At 40.9% G+C, this 18170-nt stretch overlaps 1 protein-coding gene across 5 annotated transcripts; it reads left to right on the forward strand.

Annotated features, from left to right (window-relative positions):
- The first annotated feature begins 1770 nt into the window (after positions 1-1770).
- Positions 1771-17491, forward strand: CDV3 (CDV3 homolog). 5 transcript variants are annotated; one of them, XM_019725919.2, is made up of 5 exons: positions 1771-2411; positions 3135-3211; positions 11031-11176; positions 13753-13912; positions 14360-14473. In XM_019725919.2, exons 1-5 carry the CDS (start codon positions 2172-2174, stop codon positions 14370-14372), a joined length of 636 nt encoding a protein of 211 aa, XP_019581478.2. In that variant the 5' UTR covers positions 1771-2171; the 3' UTR covers positions 14373-14473. The 5 variants fall into 5 exon arrangements, with proteins under 5 accessions (XP_019581478.2, XP_019581479.2, XP_074168954.1 ...); XM_019725920.2 differs by lacking the exon at positions 14360-14473 and adding an exon at positions 15577-17491 and having other exon boundaries at positions 1772-2411; XM_074312853.1 differs by having other exon boundaries at positions 1772-2411; positions 14357-14473.
- Positions 17492-18170: the final 679 nt, after the last annotated feature.

Consider the following 18170-nt stretch of genomic DNA (forward strand, 5'->3'; position numbering starts at 1 on the left):
GTGTCAACTACTGTTTCTTCTCTACATGTTCCCAAGTCATTATTTCCTTCAAGACACTGACATATTGATAAGGACCTAAGAAAGGGAGGGCAGAATTCCAGTTATTCACATCTAGATCTTCTCTTCTAAGATTATAAGGGAGTTGAAGGCAGGAGTGATGAATCACTCAACCTAGAATAAGGCACACTGACTTAACTATAGCTAAATAGGTGCTTCATAGATAAGGAAGAAAAGGACAGACAGAAGGAAGGGAGGGCGGGAGATGGAAGGAAAGGAGAAAGGAAGGGAGGGAGGGAGGCAAAGAAAAATAAATTAGGTCAGAGATGGTAAGGGTGGTGAGGGTGGGGTACAGTACAGAACTTGGCCTGTTATCACAGGAGGTAAGTGGTGTCACAGAAGCAAGTTACCTAGGGACCCATCTTGGTTGTTTGGGGTTAGTTTATGTTTGGGGAACAATATGTAAGCATGTTGCTATTGGCCAAGTCTAGGTCCTTGATTTATTTCTCTGACATATTCTGGATTTAGTTCTTTAATAGTAGTGTGGGGAAGGGCTGCAGAAGACAATCTTTAATGGGGAAACTAAAGGAAAAGACAAAGAAGTAGCTCTGTTTACTGGTTGTACTCTATCCCATGAGGCTGTAAACCTATGTCTGAGTCATTTCCTCAGTGGTTGCGACAGTTCTCTCCTCTGTCCTCAGGAGGAAGTGGAACGTGTCATACTTTACATTAGACCACCTTTTTCATATGCAAGGATTCATTTCCTTCTCAAGGCCCAGAGAGTACTTAAATGGTAAACTCAGGTTTTGCATGGGCATTTTGTCCCCATCCCTTGATATCCCATTCCCCTCCTTTAATCAGGGATAAAAGCTAAGGATAAATTGCAGTCATCATCCAGACTCAAGCCAGGATAGGGGAGTACTATTTAAACATGTATTAAGAAATAATTTATCTCACATCCAATGCATGTTAAGCACTGTGCTAGGCAGTTAACAGGTACAATTTCACCACATATCTTCCAAGAACTAATAATCTCCATTTTACAGATTAGGAGCTTGATCAGATTTATTTAGCCTGACATTAGTAGACATACCTAGTAGAGGGACGAGCTCAAAGTCAATCCCCTTCTAGCTACCTACTGGTTTATTCTGTCTTTTAGTAAATGAGACGTAAACTTCAAGCCCACTGTTCTCATTTTCATAATAACTATTCCTTAAAACGAAAATGAATAGTTATCAGATCAGAGAGCGTGGAAGTACAGAGGGGAGCAGAGGAGGCTGTAGCATCTTTAACACAGCTACCTTAACGCAAGTGCCTTTTCGTTTTGCTCAAGTTCAAACGGCAAGGCCACAGTTTGCTCTGGGCCAGAAGACACACGTGTATCCCACGCATGCGCCCATACTGGACCCGCCTGCCACTTAGACCGGACTTCTTTGGCCCAGTCACCAGCCAGCCCTCTAAATGCCCACCCTCAAGGCTAAACCTTCTGCCAACCGGGAGGCCGGAATCATCAAGTACGTCACTTATTTAGCATATACCCTCTTCGCCCCGCCCCCACACCACAGCCCCGCCCCACCCAGAGCAGGGATTGTGGCCTAAGCGCCTTGTATTGGCACCTGATTGGCTCGTTTGCCAGCTCCGCCTCCGTCTCCTCCCGCCGCCCTCCCAACCGCGCTCCCACAGCGGCGGGCGGATCTTAATACGCAGGCGCGGGAGCTGCTTCTCTTCTGGTGGCCCGCCCTCCCTCCTCTCCCTCCCTCCCCTCCCCGCCCCTTGTCCCCCTCCTCCCCGGGCCTGCGCGCGCGCGCGCGCCTCCCTCCTGCACGCGCCGCCGCTAGTCCACCACTCGCCGGAGCTTCTGGCCCGCGCGGTCCTTTTCCCGTCCGGCTGCGGAGCGGGCGGGACCCTGCACCGTGGTCGCGACACCAGCAGCAGCCCCGGCGGGCTCCGGCGGCGGCAGCGGCTCGCGATCTCACAGGCGGACCGTACCACCGCCCGCCGGCACGCGGGGGGGAGCTGCCCGCCCAGCCGCACACGCCTCGGCAACCCCGCGGGGCTGAGGCGTCGCCGCGCCCGGGAGCCTGAGTGCTGAGCCGGCCTCGACCCCGAGGTCGGAGCCCCGCGGGCCGCGCTCGCCGCCGGCCCCACCCATCCGGGCCGAGGAGGCCACGGCCATGGCGGAGACGGAGGAACGGAGCCTGGACAACTTCTTCGCCAAGAGAGACAAGAAAAAGAAGAAGGAGCGGAGCAACCGGGCGGCGAGCGCCGCGAGCGCGGCGGGCGGCGCCGGCGGGAGCAGCGGAACCGCAGGCGCGGCGGGCGGTGGGGCGGGAGCGGGGGCCCGGCCGGGCGACGGCGGGACCGCGGGCGCGGGAGCCGCGGGCCCTGGGGCCACCACCAAGGCCGTGACGAAGGTGAGGGGCCGGGGCTGTGCGCTTGCGCCCATGTGCCCGCCCCCGCCCGTCTGCCTGCCTGGCGGAGCGTCCGGGAGGGGCCTCCAGGGGCTGGTCAGCGGGCTGACGGGCGCGGAGGCTGGCCACGTGACGTGGGCTTCGCAGGTCGTGCCGGCTCTTCTTCTCCCCGCGGGACCCCCTCCACCCTACTGACTCGCCCCTCTGTACCCCGCTTGGCTCAAGCCAAGACCAAGGCAGGAGCACCCTCAAGAGGAAATCAGTCTGGGTCAGAGTGCCCAGAACAGAGACCAGAGTGACGTGTACTCTGAGTAATTTAGTGTTCTGACTTCAGCCCAGTAGTCGGAGCTGAATTTTCTAATAACCGCATTTGTGGCAACTCATTGGCATTACTTGGTCTCTAAACCCGTAAAAGAAAAAGTCACATGGCAACACTGAAGTGGATATTTAGTTGTGGGCTTACTATTGACTTCTTCATTCGGCTTTTCCTGGTTACTGTTAAAGTAACAGCTGTGGTGAAGGAACCCGGTGGAAATAACAGTGTTTGACTGCCGGGCACGTTTGTCCTCCAGCCTGGTCGACCTCGGGATCAAGCAAGGGCTTCTGCCAGGAAACGAGTCCTTACTTTAGGTTCCAGCCACTTGATCTCCTTTTCATAGTCTAGAATGTGCCTAAGTGGTATTTTTACGAATAGCTTTAATTGATTAAATGGTATGTGTTTTACAGGATGAAGATGAGTGGAAAGAATTTGAGCAAAGAGAAGTTGATTACAGCGGCCTCAGAGTCCAGGCAATGCAAATAAGGTATGGTTTGGTTACAGAAATGTTGAGATAACCCTTAGGATGGGTATTGTGTGTTTGGTTTTTCTTTAGCTCCAAAACAGAATCATAGTAGCGTTGTGCTTCAGATATACTTACTAGGGCTATAATGATAGTGTCTGTTCCTTCTCTCTGTAATGGCAGTCATTCTATATGCTGATCAAATCAGCAGCCAACTCCAAAATCCTGGGAGAGCTTGCCTATTTCGAGTGCTGGTTAGGTTATTTTTATTTGAGACAGCTAAAATTGATTTTGTGGTTTCAAAATATTTACTTTTTATATTGGTGAGTTGAACTTAGCAGTTTTTCTTTTTGTTTCAAAAACAGCGGGGATGGTTTTCAGATCCTCTTCCGATAAACAAGTTAATACATATTTTTGTAACTGCAGCATGCTTACAGAGAAGAACAGATTTTACATACAGTGAAACTAACCTGTGTAATCAGCACCAAAGTCAAGGAACTGAACATTACTGGTAGAGAAGAAAGCTCCCCTCCTAATCTTTTGTAGCCACCACCTTCACCCCCAAGGATAACCACTCCTAACACTATAAATTAATTTTCCCTAGAATTTTATAGGAATGGAATCATACAGTCTAAGCATGTTATGTTTAAAATTCAAGAAAATAATTTTTAAAAATGGAATTGGCTTAGAGGGTTTGAAATTAAGAACAGTTTATCAAGTCCAATCTATGATAGTCAGTTTTAGATTCGTGTAAATGTCATATTTTGAGGGGCTGGTCAAGTAGGAAAAAACAGGTGAGTATATGATTCCACTGGTTTAAAATGAAAAACCCTTTATTCCAAGTTTAAAGAAATAAACGATCCCAATGAACTGCCTCAAATTTGAAGTTTGCTATTTGTCTACACCAGTGACCACATAGCACAGTGGAGGAAATAATTTTCCTTAACAGAATACTGTCTTTTGACCGCTCTAGATGGTAATATTTATGGCCTTAACATAACTCATTCAAAAAGCAGGATTAATATTTTTGACATTTGTTGAATACCTACCACAGCTAGGTATTAATGTTCTAAGTTCTTTAAATCATTTTATGAGTTTCACCAACATGAAACCTGATTGGTAGTGGGAAACTTTAGGAAATGAAGCTTCACTACTTTGACATTCTTTTGTAGTAGTGTTAAGTGATTAGTTTGGAGTTTTAGTTCTTAACCATTTGGATTTATGGAACTGCCTGTTTGTGGTTCCTCTGTTTTGTTCTGGAAAAAGGTTCTTGGCCTGCCTTTCTGACTGCAAGCCCCATACTGCAGATTCTTGAAGACTTGAATGACAGGAAGAATAGTGTTTGGTCATGTTGAACTTAGTGAGCAAGAGCAGCATTTTCCAAGGTGAAAAGGTTTCACGTTCATTGAATTTAGATGTTGGTTTTGTTATATTATGGAGGATATTTAAACTGTACTTATTTTTTGTCATTGAATATATAGCCCATATCTATATTCAAGGCTACTTTAGTGTTCATTTTTCTTTTTTTTTTATGAGTTTATTCAAGCCAAATTGATGACATTGCCAGGACACAAGATCTCAAGTGCTCTAGTGTTCATTTTTCAATATTAGCATCTAGTTAATGCCCCTAAGTGGCCATCCAGAGGTCTTCCTCTAACCTACTAACATTGGAAAACATATTTTCTTCAAGAAGCTGCCTTTGTGGATCCTTAGTCACTATGGAATCTGGGGTCTGTATATCCATTGCCATTATAAATCATTCAATAACAGGGAATCTGACAGCTTCCAGAAAAGGTTTGAGAGTGATAAGCCATTTGAAGTTTAATAACAATGACTAAAATTTTCACTTTATATACTCAATATCCTTGTAAACTGTGTATTACATAAATGTTCTTGACAGTGAAACTCAATAGGGTGGTGGTCCCTGACAAAAGACACATCTTTCATGAATGGAATGCAGTTGATAACATGGCAAAAAGATGGACTTTTGGGGAAAGACAAATCTGGGTTTGCATTTTAGCCCTGATGCTTGTGTGTGACCTTGGGCATGTCACTTTACTTTTGAATGTTGGTTCTTATTTGCAAATTGAGCCAACTACTCAGGGTTGTTGTGAGGATTTTGAACAGGATGCTTGTAGAATACCAAGCTGGTTAATATTAATAATCTTCTCTATTCACTGGGTAAATTAGAACAACTTACTCTTGGGACTTTCTCTGCTGTTTAACTGTGAGGCACTTTATTTACAATACCAAGATTTGAGAAGAGGTAGTGGAGCCACGCAAGGTTATCGTACCTAACGTCAGACTCTGGTGAGTCAGTTCACTGTGGACATAATAGGAGAAAATGGCATGTTCAGGCTGGCATCAGTATAACCATACAAACAAAAGTCCTTCTCAGAGTGTTCAACATTACTAGAGGTCTTCAGTGATTGTCTTCTATGGCGTTGTCCTACTGTTTGGGCAGAATCCCTTGGAAGGAAAGAGAAATTAGATTTTTCTTTTCTCTGGGATTTGGGAGGTGGTGTTCTTTTTGCCTTTAATCTGTTATCTTTTCTGTCCATGAAAGGCAGCCTTGCTATCTCAGTATAGGACAAGGAAAATGAAACTTTGGAAGTTGACTTAAAATATCTTGAAATTCACAGTCTATATAAACTTCAGAAAAATTGCAGAATAGTAGATCTTTGCTTAGATCTACCAATCGTTTTTGCCACATTTGTCTTGTCTTTACTTAGCTACGGATATTGCACACAGTCTTGAAGTTCTTGACACTAGACCTTACAGTAGGTTAGCAAACTGGACCTTTATCAAAGATAAGTACATTTGAAAGGGGGGAATTTCAGTAACAGCAAACATAGTAGTAATGTCCTATCTCACATTTACCAACTAGCTCAAGATTTAAGTACGAAGAGGATTATTATATGAGCATGTGTCAATTTTGTGTCTAAATTAATAGATCTTATTCAACATCATATCATTATAGATAAGTTCTTGAGAGGGAAGTCATTGAGATGGTGATAAAAGAAAGGGCCTAATGCTTGAGTTTAGATTATTGGTTGGTCGTAGGACCTGTGTGTCTCTCCCATCTTTAAAATGGATTTTTGGGAGAAAGATGTCATTTAATACTTGAGGTTACTAAATTTTGAGCATTTGTCATGTTTTAATAAAGAATTGAATTCTTGGAGCCCAGCGTTTTTCTAAGAACCCTAAGAAATCTAGACCTTTAAACACATTAGACATGGCTGGTTAAGCTGTCCTTTGAAGAGAAGAAATTACTCCTGTATCCAAACTGGATTCATTGTAACAAATAATGTTACTGTTGTGTGCCAGACTCCCTGGGTTTTTGGGGATGTAAAAATAACTCATACTCTACCAGACACCAGTAGATCATTTCAGTAGTATGTATGGTGCGATGGGGAACAGGAGAGAGACACTTAGTCTACCATGAATTGGGTCAATAGAGTCCTTGGATGAGGTACAGTGACATTTTATTTAAGCTGCCAAGCATAACTCATCAGGCCATTTCTATCTCCCCTTTTACTGTTGCTAACAGTTGTTGGATAATAATGTCAAACCAGTGGAGATGCCCAGCATTCCAGTAGAAGCAGTCAGGTCTGGATTTTGTTTTAGTTGCTGCCTCCCCTAGTGTTGGGGACGGAGGTGGGGGGTAGGAGTTAGGGTATGTAAATTCTCATGTAATGTCCCTTGAGATGAGGTAAGAATGTTCTGTTCTTTATAAATATACTGCTGCAGGATGTCTAACCCTGAATATCCTGAATAACCTTATTAAAGAAGGTAAATTCCTCATATCTAAAAATAGAGAAAATTTCTGTGTCATCTTAGAGCTGTGAAGAGGATAAAATGAAATCAGAGGCAACCTGAAAGAATATGGGCTCTGGAGCCCCACTGACTTCGCTCTGTTACTTTGTAGCCCTGGAGAAGGTACTTAAATGTCTAATTACTCAAATGTACAGTAGGCCCTCTCCCTGCCTTAGGATTATTGGGAGGTTTAACTTGTAAAGTGGGTAGAACGCTTCCTGGCATAGTATTCAGTAACTACTCCTTTTCTAGCACCATCATTTCCCCTACCCCACCAATAGCACCTTACAGACTTACGCATATTTAAGACACGTATACTATGAATTGTGATAATGAATTTATAACATTTAAAAATAATCACATTTGGCCCATGAGTACCTATATATTATATGTGAATCAAACATCGAATTTTAGCCTAATTGATTTCTGTGGAAATAATTCCTTGCAACATGGTTCTTGTTCTGGCTTTGGTATTTGGAGACTTGACATTTTCTGCAATATGTAAATATTAAATAGTAATAGGATATTTAAATCCTTTCTACCCTGTCATTAGTGCTGTGGCATTTTGGTAAGGCTCTTAACATCCCTGGGCCTTAGTTCCCTTTGTTGGGTGAAAGGTCTTGACTAGACAATTTCCAGTGGTTAGCTAGTATTTCAGAATCTTAAGCCAAAATACTAAGTTGTCTTGTGCCTATTAGTACAGATATGCCGTCCTAATTAAACAGACCACTCTTATTTTTTAGTAATAATATATAATCTAGAGGTATTTTTAGATTTGTGATTATTTTATTCGTTTCTTCACTTGTCTCTGAGGGGAAAGAGGTAATAAATTTCTTTACTGGACACTAAAGAAATTTTTTTACTTAGGACTTTCAGTATTCTGAGACCACACTGGAATTTTTCTTTAAAAACTTTTTGTGAGTTAGAAAAACAATATTTTTTTTTTAAAAAAAGAACATTTGAAAAGAATAACAGCATATATATAAGAATTATCAATAATCCCTTCTGCTTAGGGATAATTAGTGTTAATTTTTTGGTTTTTAGTTGTTTCTTACAAGCTGATAATTCTGGACATACTAATCACCAAATATTAATTTGAGGGGAAAGCTACTTTATTTAGTTTAATATATATATTTGAACAATTGCGATTCAGCACATTGCTGTTTCAAAATGGAAATGACCAACTGAAAGCTATCACAGCTTGGATATATAAAAATATAAAAGTGCTGTGAAGGCACTTAAATCTTTGTTGGGAGAGTCTTACTACCTTCCTGTCTGGCATATATTAGGTTTGCTGGGACATTACTAATTATAATTAGTTCATTGTAGCTGGGTGAATAACATCCACGGTTTTACTCATGAACAAGGCAAATTATGTTATGGTGTAATTACATTGGCATGGCTTCAGAAGTGGATAACTGAAAAAAAAAAAAACAACGGGTGGGGGGCAATTCTGATGTTTGGATACCACTGGAGTCCTGGGTCAGTTATGACAACCATATCCCTACCTTATAAACTTTAGAAAACAGAGTCATACTGTTTGGTGTCCATTTTTTAAATCCATTTATTTTATATCCATGTAAAAACATGTTTTAATGTTTTTTTTTCAAGTGAAAACTACATTTTTTTCCTATTATAAATGTGGTATATGTGCTGCTTGTGTGAAAACTCAAATGAATATTAAAAAGCATATAATAGCAAACACTTATAGTACTTACTGTATGCCAGACACTGTTCTCAGTGCTTTATGTCTATTAACTCACTTAATCTTCATAATAGGGCTGTTATCCCATTTCACATATGAGGAAACTAAGGCATGCAGAAGTTACACTCACATTGGTTTATATGCCATGAAATTACTTCTGTGTTAGTATAGGCCTAACATCAATTTAAATGGCTGTATAGGATTCTATTGTGTATTGATGGAAAGAAAAACTGAAGGGTGGCTTGGCCATCCATATTCTCCATCGTCTTTTCCTCTCAAACTATAGTCTAAGTAAAATCTTGGCTGTAAATGCAGATTGAAGATGTTGGTTCCCTTCTCCCTTTCCTGAAAACCACCGTTGGTCTCTAAATGTTAGAATCACGTATGGTTGGGGGCAGTTCATAAGATGCTACGATTATCATTGAAATTTTCTTATAAGTGCCTTTTCTTTGGGGGGGGGCAGTATTGGGGAACAGTGTGTTTTTCCAGAACCCATCAGCTCCAAGTCAAGATGTCATTTTCAATCTAGTTGTGAAGGGCGCAGCTCAGCTCCAAGTCAAGTCGTTGCTATCAGTCTAGTTGTGGAGAGCACAGCTCATTGGCCCATGTGGGAATCGAACTGGTGACCTTGGTGTTATGAGCACACGCTCTAACCAACTGAGCCAACCAGCGCCCCTAATAAGTGTCTTTAAAGGAGACCATTAGCTATTCAAGAAATTAGTTTTATAGCCAGGATTTGTCCTGTTTTAATAGAAATGGAAGAAAAGCACACTGATGTCCTTTTGCTGAAGCCAAGAGAGGCCATGATGTTCCCAAGGTCACATAGTCAGGTGGGAGTCATCTGCATATTGTTATGGCCATGATCAAGGGTCATGTATCAAAAGGAGAAAATGTCTAAAAGAGTAGAAGGCCACGGGCAATTTCATGCAATAGCCATGTTTTTTTTCATAGTAGGGAAAAGGGTAGTTAGAATCATGGAGATTGAGAGACTGAAGACCCAGGAAAACCACCATTGTCGTGGGAAATAATTCAGGGAAAAGTTTGGTAGTCTATGCCAGGTGTGTCATCAGCCAGTGCAAAGAGTTGCAAATAGGAAGTTTGATTTGGCCGTTATTTTCCTGCTGTGGAGCCCATGAAATAGACAAAATGTAGTATGTGCTTGGTAATATAGAACATTCAAGTTTATATAAAATTGTAACAGGTAATCCAGTAAAAGAAGTTATCAAAGAGACCTCGGAGAAATTACAATTTCTGAGAAGTCGATTCAAGAATAAAGAAATTTTAAAATGGCATTTAAAAAAATAAACACTTCAGGCAGTCTTAGGATGCTGTATTACCACTGAGGATATCTTTTGCATTTGTAATCACTAGAAAGCCAAAGACAGTTCTTGTATTCTCTTGCTTTTTAAGTGGGTGACACATATCTGGTGTTAGGGACCAATTCTGTATATTCTGTGTGAGACAGTAGTGACTGTCGCTCATTAAATCTGTAGCACTGATGTAAGCACTGACTTGTCTTCCTCTGGTGGAATGTGAATTATTCTGATTTTGAGAGTATAATGTAATGTACTAAAGGATTGGCAAGTGAAATTATACAAGTTATACAACTTTAAGGGGCCGGCCCGGTGGCTCAAGCGGTTGGAGCTCCATGCTCCTAACTCCGAAGGCTGCCGGTTCGATTCCCACATGGGCCAGTGGGCTCTCAACCACAAGGTTGCCAGTTCTATTCCTTGACTCCCGCAAGGGATGGTGGGCTCTGCCCCCTGCAACTAGCAACGGCAACTGGTCCTGGAGCTGAGCTGCGCCCTCCACAACTAAGATTGAAAGGACAACAACTTGGAAAGAAGTCCTGGAAGTACACACTGTTCCCCAATAAAGTCCTGTTCCCCTTCCCCAATAAAATCTTAAAAAAAAAATTCATTTGATCACTAAAATATGCTTACCATAAATGCCTGTTGGGACACTTTGGTCCTAGAAAAATACAGTAATTGTATTTTGAATCCTTCAAGTCGCCCTATTCTCTACATTTCAGGTTAGAGCGACCTCTTTCCTCCCTCAGTTACTTGAGCCAGGAGCTGGGGTCCTGTTCTTTCTTGGGGCTGCTATAAATAATCATGCAGATTGTCATAACCTAGCATTTCAGTGTGTTAAATTTATTTCTAAATGTTCTGAAGTATATAAAAGGGAAGTGGAGACCGTCAGACCAAGTGGTTTTCTAAACCTTTTTCAGCAATGAAATCCTTTTTTTCACATGAAGTCAAGTGGGAGTCCCACGAGTCCCACTGTATAAAATAGATAATGTCCTCTATCTCTCTCCAATAGTGAAAAGGAAGAAGATGATAGTGAAAAAAGAGAAGATCCAGGTGATAATTGGGAAGAAGGTGGAGGTGGTGGTGGTGGTGTAGAAAAATCTTCAGGTCCCTGGAATAAAACAGCTCCGGTACAAGCACCTCCTGCTCCAGTAATTGGTAATCTTAATACTTCATTTTCATAAATATGTCTGCTACTTGTGTATAATGTATATGGTTAGCTTTCAAGTAAATGCATGCTGTGATGGGGGTGAGTGAGGCTCTTTCCCACTTCTGGGAGAGAGCGATTTTATACTTATGTTTAAAAACTTGCACATCCAAAGGAATTTGGAAGTTAGGATACATGCTTTTGTATAGGCTGCTTAAATTTATATGTAAACTAACTTGCCAAATTTAAATATTTAAGCATTTATTTCTATTTTGGACAGCTGACTAAGGAATACTGGCTACCTGTGTTCGGCTTTTTTTTTTTTCCTCCATTCCCTATTTTACTGTCTTCAAGCATTAATTCTCAGAAGGGATGATTTTTATCAGTCCCAAGGAGATAAAAATGGTTCTTGGTGGGGTGAGGAAATCTTAGAGTGGTTTGTGGCTCATCAGAGGGCTAAAGTATGGAAACAGATGTACAGTGTATATCTGTGATGTTAACATTTCTTGGTGGGTAGCAGTGGCGATGAGGAAACGTGTACAAAGGCTCCTCAGGAGGGCAGTAATGAGAAATGTTTGAGAAACATTTTAATGTATAGCCATTATTTTATACAGTAGTATGAATAACCTCATCCCAAATCTTACTGTCCAGAGATCACGGATAACTACTATGTCAACATTTTTGCATCCTTCCTGGCCTTTTTGCTATGAATGTTTTTAACTGCATCTGTCAGTGATTGCTAATGGTCTCTGCATTGCTCAACCCATTGCTGATTGGCCCCATCTGCAGCGTTTGCCACAGGTGATCACCCTTTTGAAACACTCTTCTGTTGGTTTCCAGGACAGCACATTCTTCTGCCACCTCATTGGTTGGTTCTCAGCCTCCCTTGCTGGTACTTCTTGTCCCCTGCCTCTTGGTGCTAAGTCTGCTCCAGCACTCGTGCCTTGCCCTCTTTTCTATCTGCCATGCCTCCCTTGGCAATCTCTACATACCACTGACTTTTCAACTTGACAGCATCAGCTCAGAGCTCTCCTGAAATCCAAAAACATTTATCTTAACTGCCTACCCAATATCTCAATCTTAGTGTGTCTAAAACTGAACTGCTCATGTATCTGCTGCACCCCCGCCGCTCCCCCTCCCTCCTCCCCGCACGGCCCGCAGCCTTTCTCATCTCAGTGCTATGCTTTTGGTCCCTTAGGCACAAACCGTGGTATCATTTTGACTCTTACTCCAAACCTAAATTAATCTGTTAGTAAGTTCTCTTTGGCTTCACTTCCAAAATAGATTCAAACTATTTATATGACTAGTTCTCAGCGGTTCCACAGTTCCCACCCTGGTTTTGAACTCGCATCATTTTTTTGTCAATGGGTTACTGAGGTAACCCCTTATCTGGTCGACCTGCTTCTCTATATACACTGTTCCCAACCCAGCCAACAGCAAGAATGGTGATCTTTTCAGATAATATGACAGAATATGTCCCTATGCTGTTCATAAACCTCCAGTGGGGTTCCCTCTAATCAGAGTAAAAGCTAAAGTTCTCAGTGACTTACAAGGCCTGTCTTGTGATCCCCTTTTTTCTAACTTTGTCTATTAATCTGAACTTGTTCACACTACTACTGCAGGCCATTTGTACTGATAGTTTCAGCCTGGATTTCTCTTTCTTTATGTTGGGAGTTGGTAAGCTCTTTCTGTAAAGGGCCAGATAGTAAATTTAGACTTTGAGGGTCAGGCGGACTCTGTTTCAATTACTCAGCTCTGCTATTGTAACACAAAAGCAGCTGTAGATACTAAGTACAACCAATGAATGTATTTGTGTTCTAGTAAAACATTCTTTACAAAATCAGTTTTTGGACCGGATTTGGCTTGTTTGCAAACTCTAGATATGTTTGCCTCCTCTGTTCAGGCCTTTGCTCTATTTTCACCTCATCACTGACAACCTTCCGGGATCACCTTATTTAAAATCAACCCTTCCCAGCACCACCCTTCCCCACTGTCTTTTGTTTCCTCCCTCTGGAATAGCACTGTCCAGTAGTACTTTTTGCGGTGATGGAGTAGCACTGTTCAGTATAGTAGCCACTAACCACATGTGGCTACTGAGTGCTTAAAATATGGAGAGCTAAATTGTTCATTTTATTTCATTTTTTTATCAGTCATTTTTAGAATTAAAGAATTTCACAGGCATTTTATTAAACACGTTTTTTACACATGGCATCTTATTTATTAATCCACTAACCAGGTAAAGAAGTGATTATCCATATTTACTGCTGTGTAAACTGAGAGTTAAAGGAAAGGCAGTCCCTCATGAGACCTGTCTCCCAGGTCCTTTGCACTTCCAATAAGTTGACTTACAGAACTCATTTACACAGATACTTAAAATTGTACATGGAAGAGGTTAGAAGACTATCCTAGAATACTTTCACTTTCAGACATTTCCTCAGATAACAAACTTACTTTCTGTTGTCCGAGACCCTTCTTACGTCACGTATTGGCTTTATTTCTGTAATTGTTAAATGATCAGGATTGCAAGACTAGCTTATTAAAATGCCAAGCATTTGAATATTTTCTCTAAACTGTTATGAAATGTTAGTTACAGAAACCCCAGAACCAGCAATGACTAGTGGTGTGTACAGGCCTCCTGGAGCCAGGTTAACCACAACAAGAAAAACACCCCAAGGACCACCAGAAATATACAGTGATACACAGTTCCCATCCCTGCAGTCCACTGCCAAGCATGTAGAAAGCCGAAAGTAAGTAATTACCGCCCTGGGTTTTGGAGCCCTATCCCTTGACTGGAAGTGGGATGTAGGAAATACAAAAACCCATAGGGTGGGCGATGGGGAGGTGTTAAATCCTTAATGGTAAAGCCCAGGCTGCATCTGACGGGCAGCTTAGAATTAGGGTGGGACTTAACAAGCCCAAGAGCAGGGAACGGTCCTGGAGGGGATGAGGGGAAGGAGCACCAAAGACAAACTTTGTCTGAAAGTTTCTGTTATCCCTGGTTTATGTTGTTCTGTAGCCATGAGAGTCCCCTAGTTAGAATTCTTTATTAAGTACATTAGTGTTGGTTTATGTTCCTTATAATACGGAAACTAGAAATGAAAAAGCAATAAATTCATTGTATTCCCAGTTAATGTGAATAGGTCTGAGATGTTGACATTTATAAATCTAACATTAAAATAATCTTATTTCAGCAGGTACTTAAAATGAATGCTACCTGGAGTTAAATGACCACATATGGCACATCCACATCTTAACTTAGGGACATGAATTCTTTTAATTAAATAAAATGGGAAGAAATGTAAATGACATCAGATGGAACTATTGGTTTTTTGGGTGGCTTTTAATGTAAATCCCAGCCCCTTTGCCTCGTTGAGAGCACAGCTGGCTTGAATTTAAACCTCCACTTCAACTTGCTCCTCTACCCTGTCCTTCAAAATAAGGGGCAGTGATTCATCATACTCATCTTTCTTTATCTGAGCCATTCCCGTAAAGTAGAAGTGAGGAGAAATCAATGAATAATGAGTAGAACTTTACTTGAATGAGAAAATTGTCCTTATGCATAAAGAAAGACAGATGTATTGTCTACTATTTGCTAAAAGTAGACTGAGTCTTAGAAGGAATCATCATGTTATTTGACAGCTTTTTAACTTTCTAGTTGTCTTCAAGTTGGTCCCAGAATAGGTTTGCAGTTAACAATATTCAGCAGGTTTGCTACTGCAGAAAATGGGACCATAGAACTTCTATTACAGTATTCTATGTTTTCTGTTCAATTGAAGCCTTAAAAATGGTTTGATAAAGATTTTGTGCTAGTTTCCTGTCTCTTCCTCAAGATTCTTCTCAGGGGTGGCTTCTTTTTGTTTTGTTTTTTAATTCAAGGAAGAATGTTTTCAAAACAACCTCAAGAAATATTTACTGATTACATTTCTTTTCCCTTAGGGATAAAGAAATGGAGAAGAGCTTTGAAGTAGTAAGACACAAAACTAGAGGTAGGGATGAGGTTTCAAAAAACCAGGCCCTTAAACTTCAGCTAGACAACCAGTATGCTGTGCTTGAAAATCAGAAAAGCAGCCACGCACAGTACAATTAAGGAATGGTCTTTGCTAACCCTTCTAAGGTAACTAGACCACAGCTAACCACCATGAACAGCCATTCGTCATCTGATCTCTGCTGGATCTACAGCAACTGATGCAGACCACTCGATAGAAGCGACCAGCCCTATTGCACTATGGAAGTTTAAAGTGTTACAACTGCTCTTTATGTATATTGAATTGAGGGAGATTTTCATTGTTATAAATGTGTGAACTAGCTTCAGCAGTGTTCTTTCATAATTACTCTGCAAATACAAAAAAAAAAAAAAAAAAAAACACAAAAACTGCAGCCAGTGGTCATTTCAAAATCTTTTTATGTTCAGATACTGAGCCTTCGTAAGGGTTGACTACCTCAGATTTGCTGCACTCATTGTGGACTTCATGTGGATCACAACTTCTGGATTAGAAGGTTACAGCTATTAAGTGTCGATGTGAAACTTGAAACCAGCTCTACTGGATACCTATCAGAAATCCTACAGAAAGTCAGCCTTGGGTTCGATCTGCTGTGAAAGATGAAGATTTAAGTGACCTTAATTAACCTGTCCTGTGCGTCCCCCATCCCCACTCCCCACCCCACCCCTTAAGGAATACTCTCTGTAGTGGACTGTGGCTGTATTAGAGTTCCTGGAACATGCCACTCAAAAGGAGCTGATGTGTTCAGATAATCTGTGTAGGGCTGTGATTTATAATTTAAACTTTGAGTTGTATTCTGAGGTAACCACAAACTCAACCAAACTTGGGCCCACCAAGTGGAAGGGGGTGGGAGAGGGAGTAATCTTGTTTCTTTCAGTAATTTTTTCATTTGGGTAGTGCTTTTTCTGTGTTCCACATTAAGGCCTTTTTTTTTTTTTTTTTTTTTTTTGCTTTGACTTGGAATAAGTTCTTTGACAAAGCATATTGCTTGGTTAAGTAAAGTAACCTGAAATACGCATTAGAATTGTGAAATTATATGGTCAATTTGCCAATCCCTAGAACAGAACCAAATAGCCTTTGATGCAAAGGGCAGTGGATGCAGGGGGCTCTACTTCAGGTGCTGCTAAAGCCTCCTTTAATCAGGTCTAAATTGTAAACTGCAGTGGAAAGCCTATGGTTTCTCCTCAGGCCATAGGATTCACTGACCTGACATTAAGTTCAAAGCAACGTGAGCAGAACCTCAACTTAAAGTCCACTTGCGTGTCAAGGATCTTGCATGACCTTCGACAAGTCCAGATACACTTGTGCCCAAATGTTTAAGGTATTGGACGTTCTGTAGATGCGGTGATTGTCCCAGCTTAGCTCTGTTATCCACCTGGTGTGTCCTTATGTTCATTTGGAGAGTCGGGCGAAAACCAGGTGATGTAGCACTTCTGTTTTTAATATTACAGTTTAAACTATCCAGTAATTTTTAGTCCTTACAAGAGACTTCAGGAAGATATCGGGATTACTGAAAAGTTTCTTTCCATCTAATGAGATAGTCTGGCAATTTCCTAGTTTTGTATCTTTGGTTCAATAGAAATATTTCAAAGTGGTATGTGACCACTTGATGCAGAGTCTGGGTGTCTCTATAATAAATCCCTTTGCCAAACGGCGGGAGTTGCAGACTTGCTACTGGCAAGAGTGAAGCAAATGGGTGAGTAAAACTATCCGATGGAGCATTTTCTTTGGGAGTTTAGTCTTGATGAAAGTGTTAATGCAGGATAGGACTCCTAGAGGGTTTTCGCTCTCCTGACAGAACCTGCCAACCATTTCTGGGCAAAAATATTGGCGTTACTTGAGGTAGCAGGTGGGATTGCCTCGATGTATTTGGGTGAGTTGCTGAGCAAGCCAAGGAGAGGTTGGATGATTAAGCGAGAAACGGATTCTTGGTTAAACTGAAAGCTTCATGTGGGAACCAAACATTTTAACAAATCTCTTGGATTTTGAGCCACATATTTTCCCTAAAAAGTATGCATTTTTTTCCAGCAAAATTTTGTTGGTGGTAGTTATTGAGTAATTAACTGATGGATATGTGGAACTTAATTTAATGGCATACTCTACTATTAATCAGAAGACCTGCAGGAGATTTAAACCAACTCTTGTCATAACTTTTTAAAAGAATGTGGAATTATCAAAGTGCACATGAATCAAGTTTTAATATACTGTATGATGGGTGGATGAGGCTGTCCATTGTACCATTTCTTTCTTTGAATTCTCAGGCATGGTTTGGCAGTGCAAGAACTCTGTAACATTAACAAATTCAATAAAAGATAAATATATGGATTTTGGAGTCTGATAGTTTTTATTCTTAACCCTTAATCTATTCTCTATCTTTCAAAATGGTAAATTGGTGTTGTGCCTCCTTTGTAGGAGAATGATAATCTCATCTCAGGAGTGAACTCTTGTGTGAGAGAAGTTTGCCGAGTGTTCTGTTATAAAAGAGCTGGAGTGGAAGTGGCTGCAAAGCTGTGGTGAATGTTCTTTTCCAAAGATAAAGCATTGAAGTGTACATTTGTATTATTATATTCGTTACATTTATTATGTTAAATTTTGTCATCTTAAACCTTGGCAAGGGAATCTGCAATCTTTACTATGCAGACTAAAGATTTGAGGACTTGTCTTTTGAGAAGCTTATAAATTTCTGAACTGAGCAGCCATTTTAAATTTCAGGATTTAGTCTGGATTATAATCCCTAAATTTCTAAACTTGAGAAAGTGTATTTCAAGTCTTTTTGGTAATGGAGTTTAAATGTTTGATGTTAACTTACTATTTGGTCATTCTTTGTACCAAATTTTTTTTTTCTTGACAGCCCTATTTGAACTAGAACACACAGAAACTCACTTTGTCATTCTCTCCTTTAAGTTCCTCCTAGTTTTTTTAACCTAGTTTTCTTTTTCTGAGATAAAAGTCACCTTTTAAAAGTGTATAATTAATTACTGTATCAGTACTTCATTTTTATTGC

Source organism: Rhinolophus sinicus, linkage group LG10 (genome assembly GCF_036562045.2).
Source record: "Rhinolophus sinicus isolate RSC01 linkage group LG10, ASM3656204v1, whole genome shotgun sequence".
Classification (NCBI taxonomy): domain Eukaryota; kingdom Metazoa; phylum Chordata; class Mammalia; order Chiroptera; family Rhinolophidae; genus Rhinolophus; species Rhinolophus sinicus.

Excerpts from the sequence above, each read along its gene's own strand:
- CDV3 (XM_074312852.1), top strand. The coding sequence starts at position 2,172 with ATGGCGGAGACGGAGGAACGGAGCCTGGACAACTTCTTCGCCAAGAGA. Across the intron at positions 3,212-11,030 it reads GTCCAGGCAATGCAAATAAG|TGAAAAGGAAGAAGATGATA; the intron begins GTATGGTTTGGT and ends TCTCTCCAATAG. Across the intron at positions 13,913-15,101 it reads AAGCATGTAGAAAGCCGAAA|GGATAAAGAAATGGAGAAGA; the intron begins GTAAGTAATTAC and ends CTTTTCCCTTAG.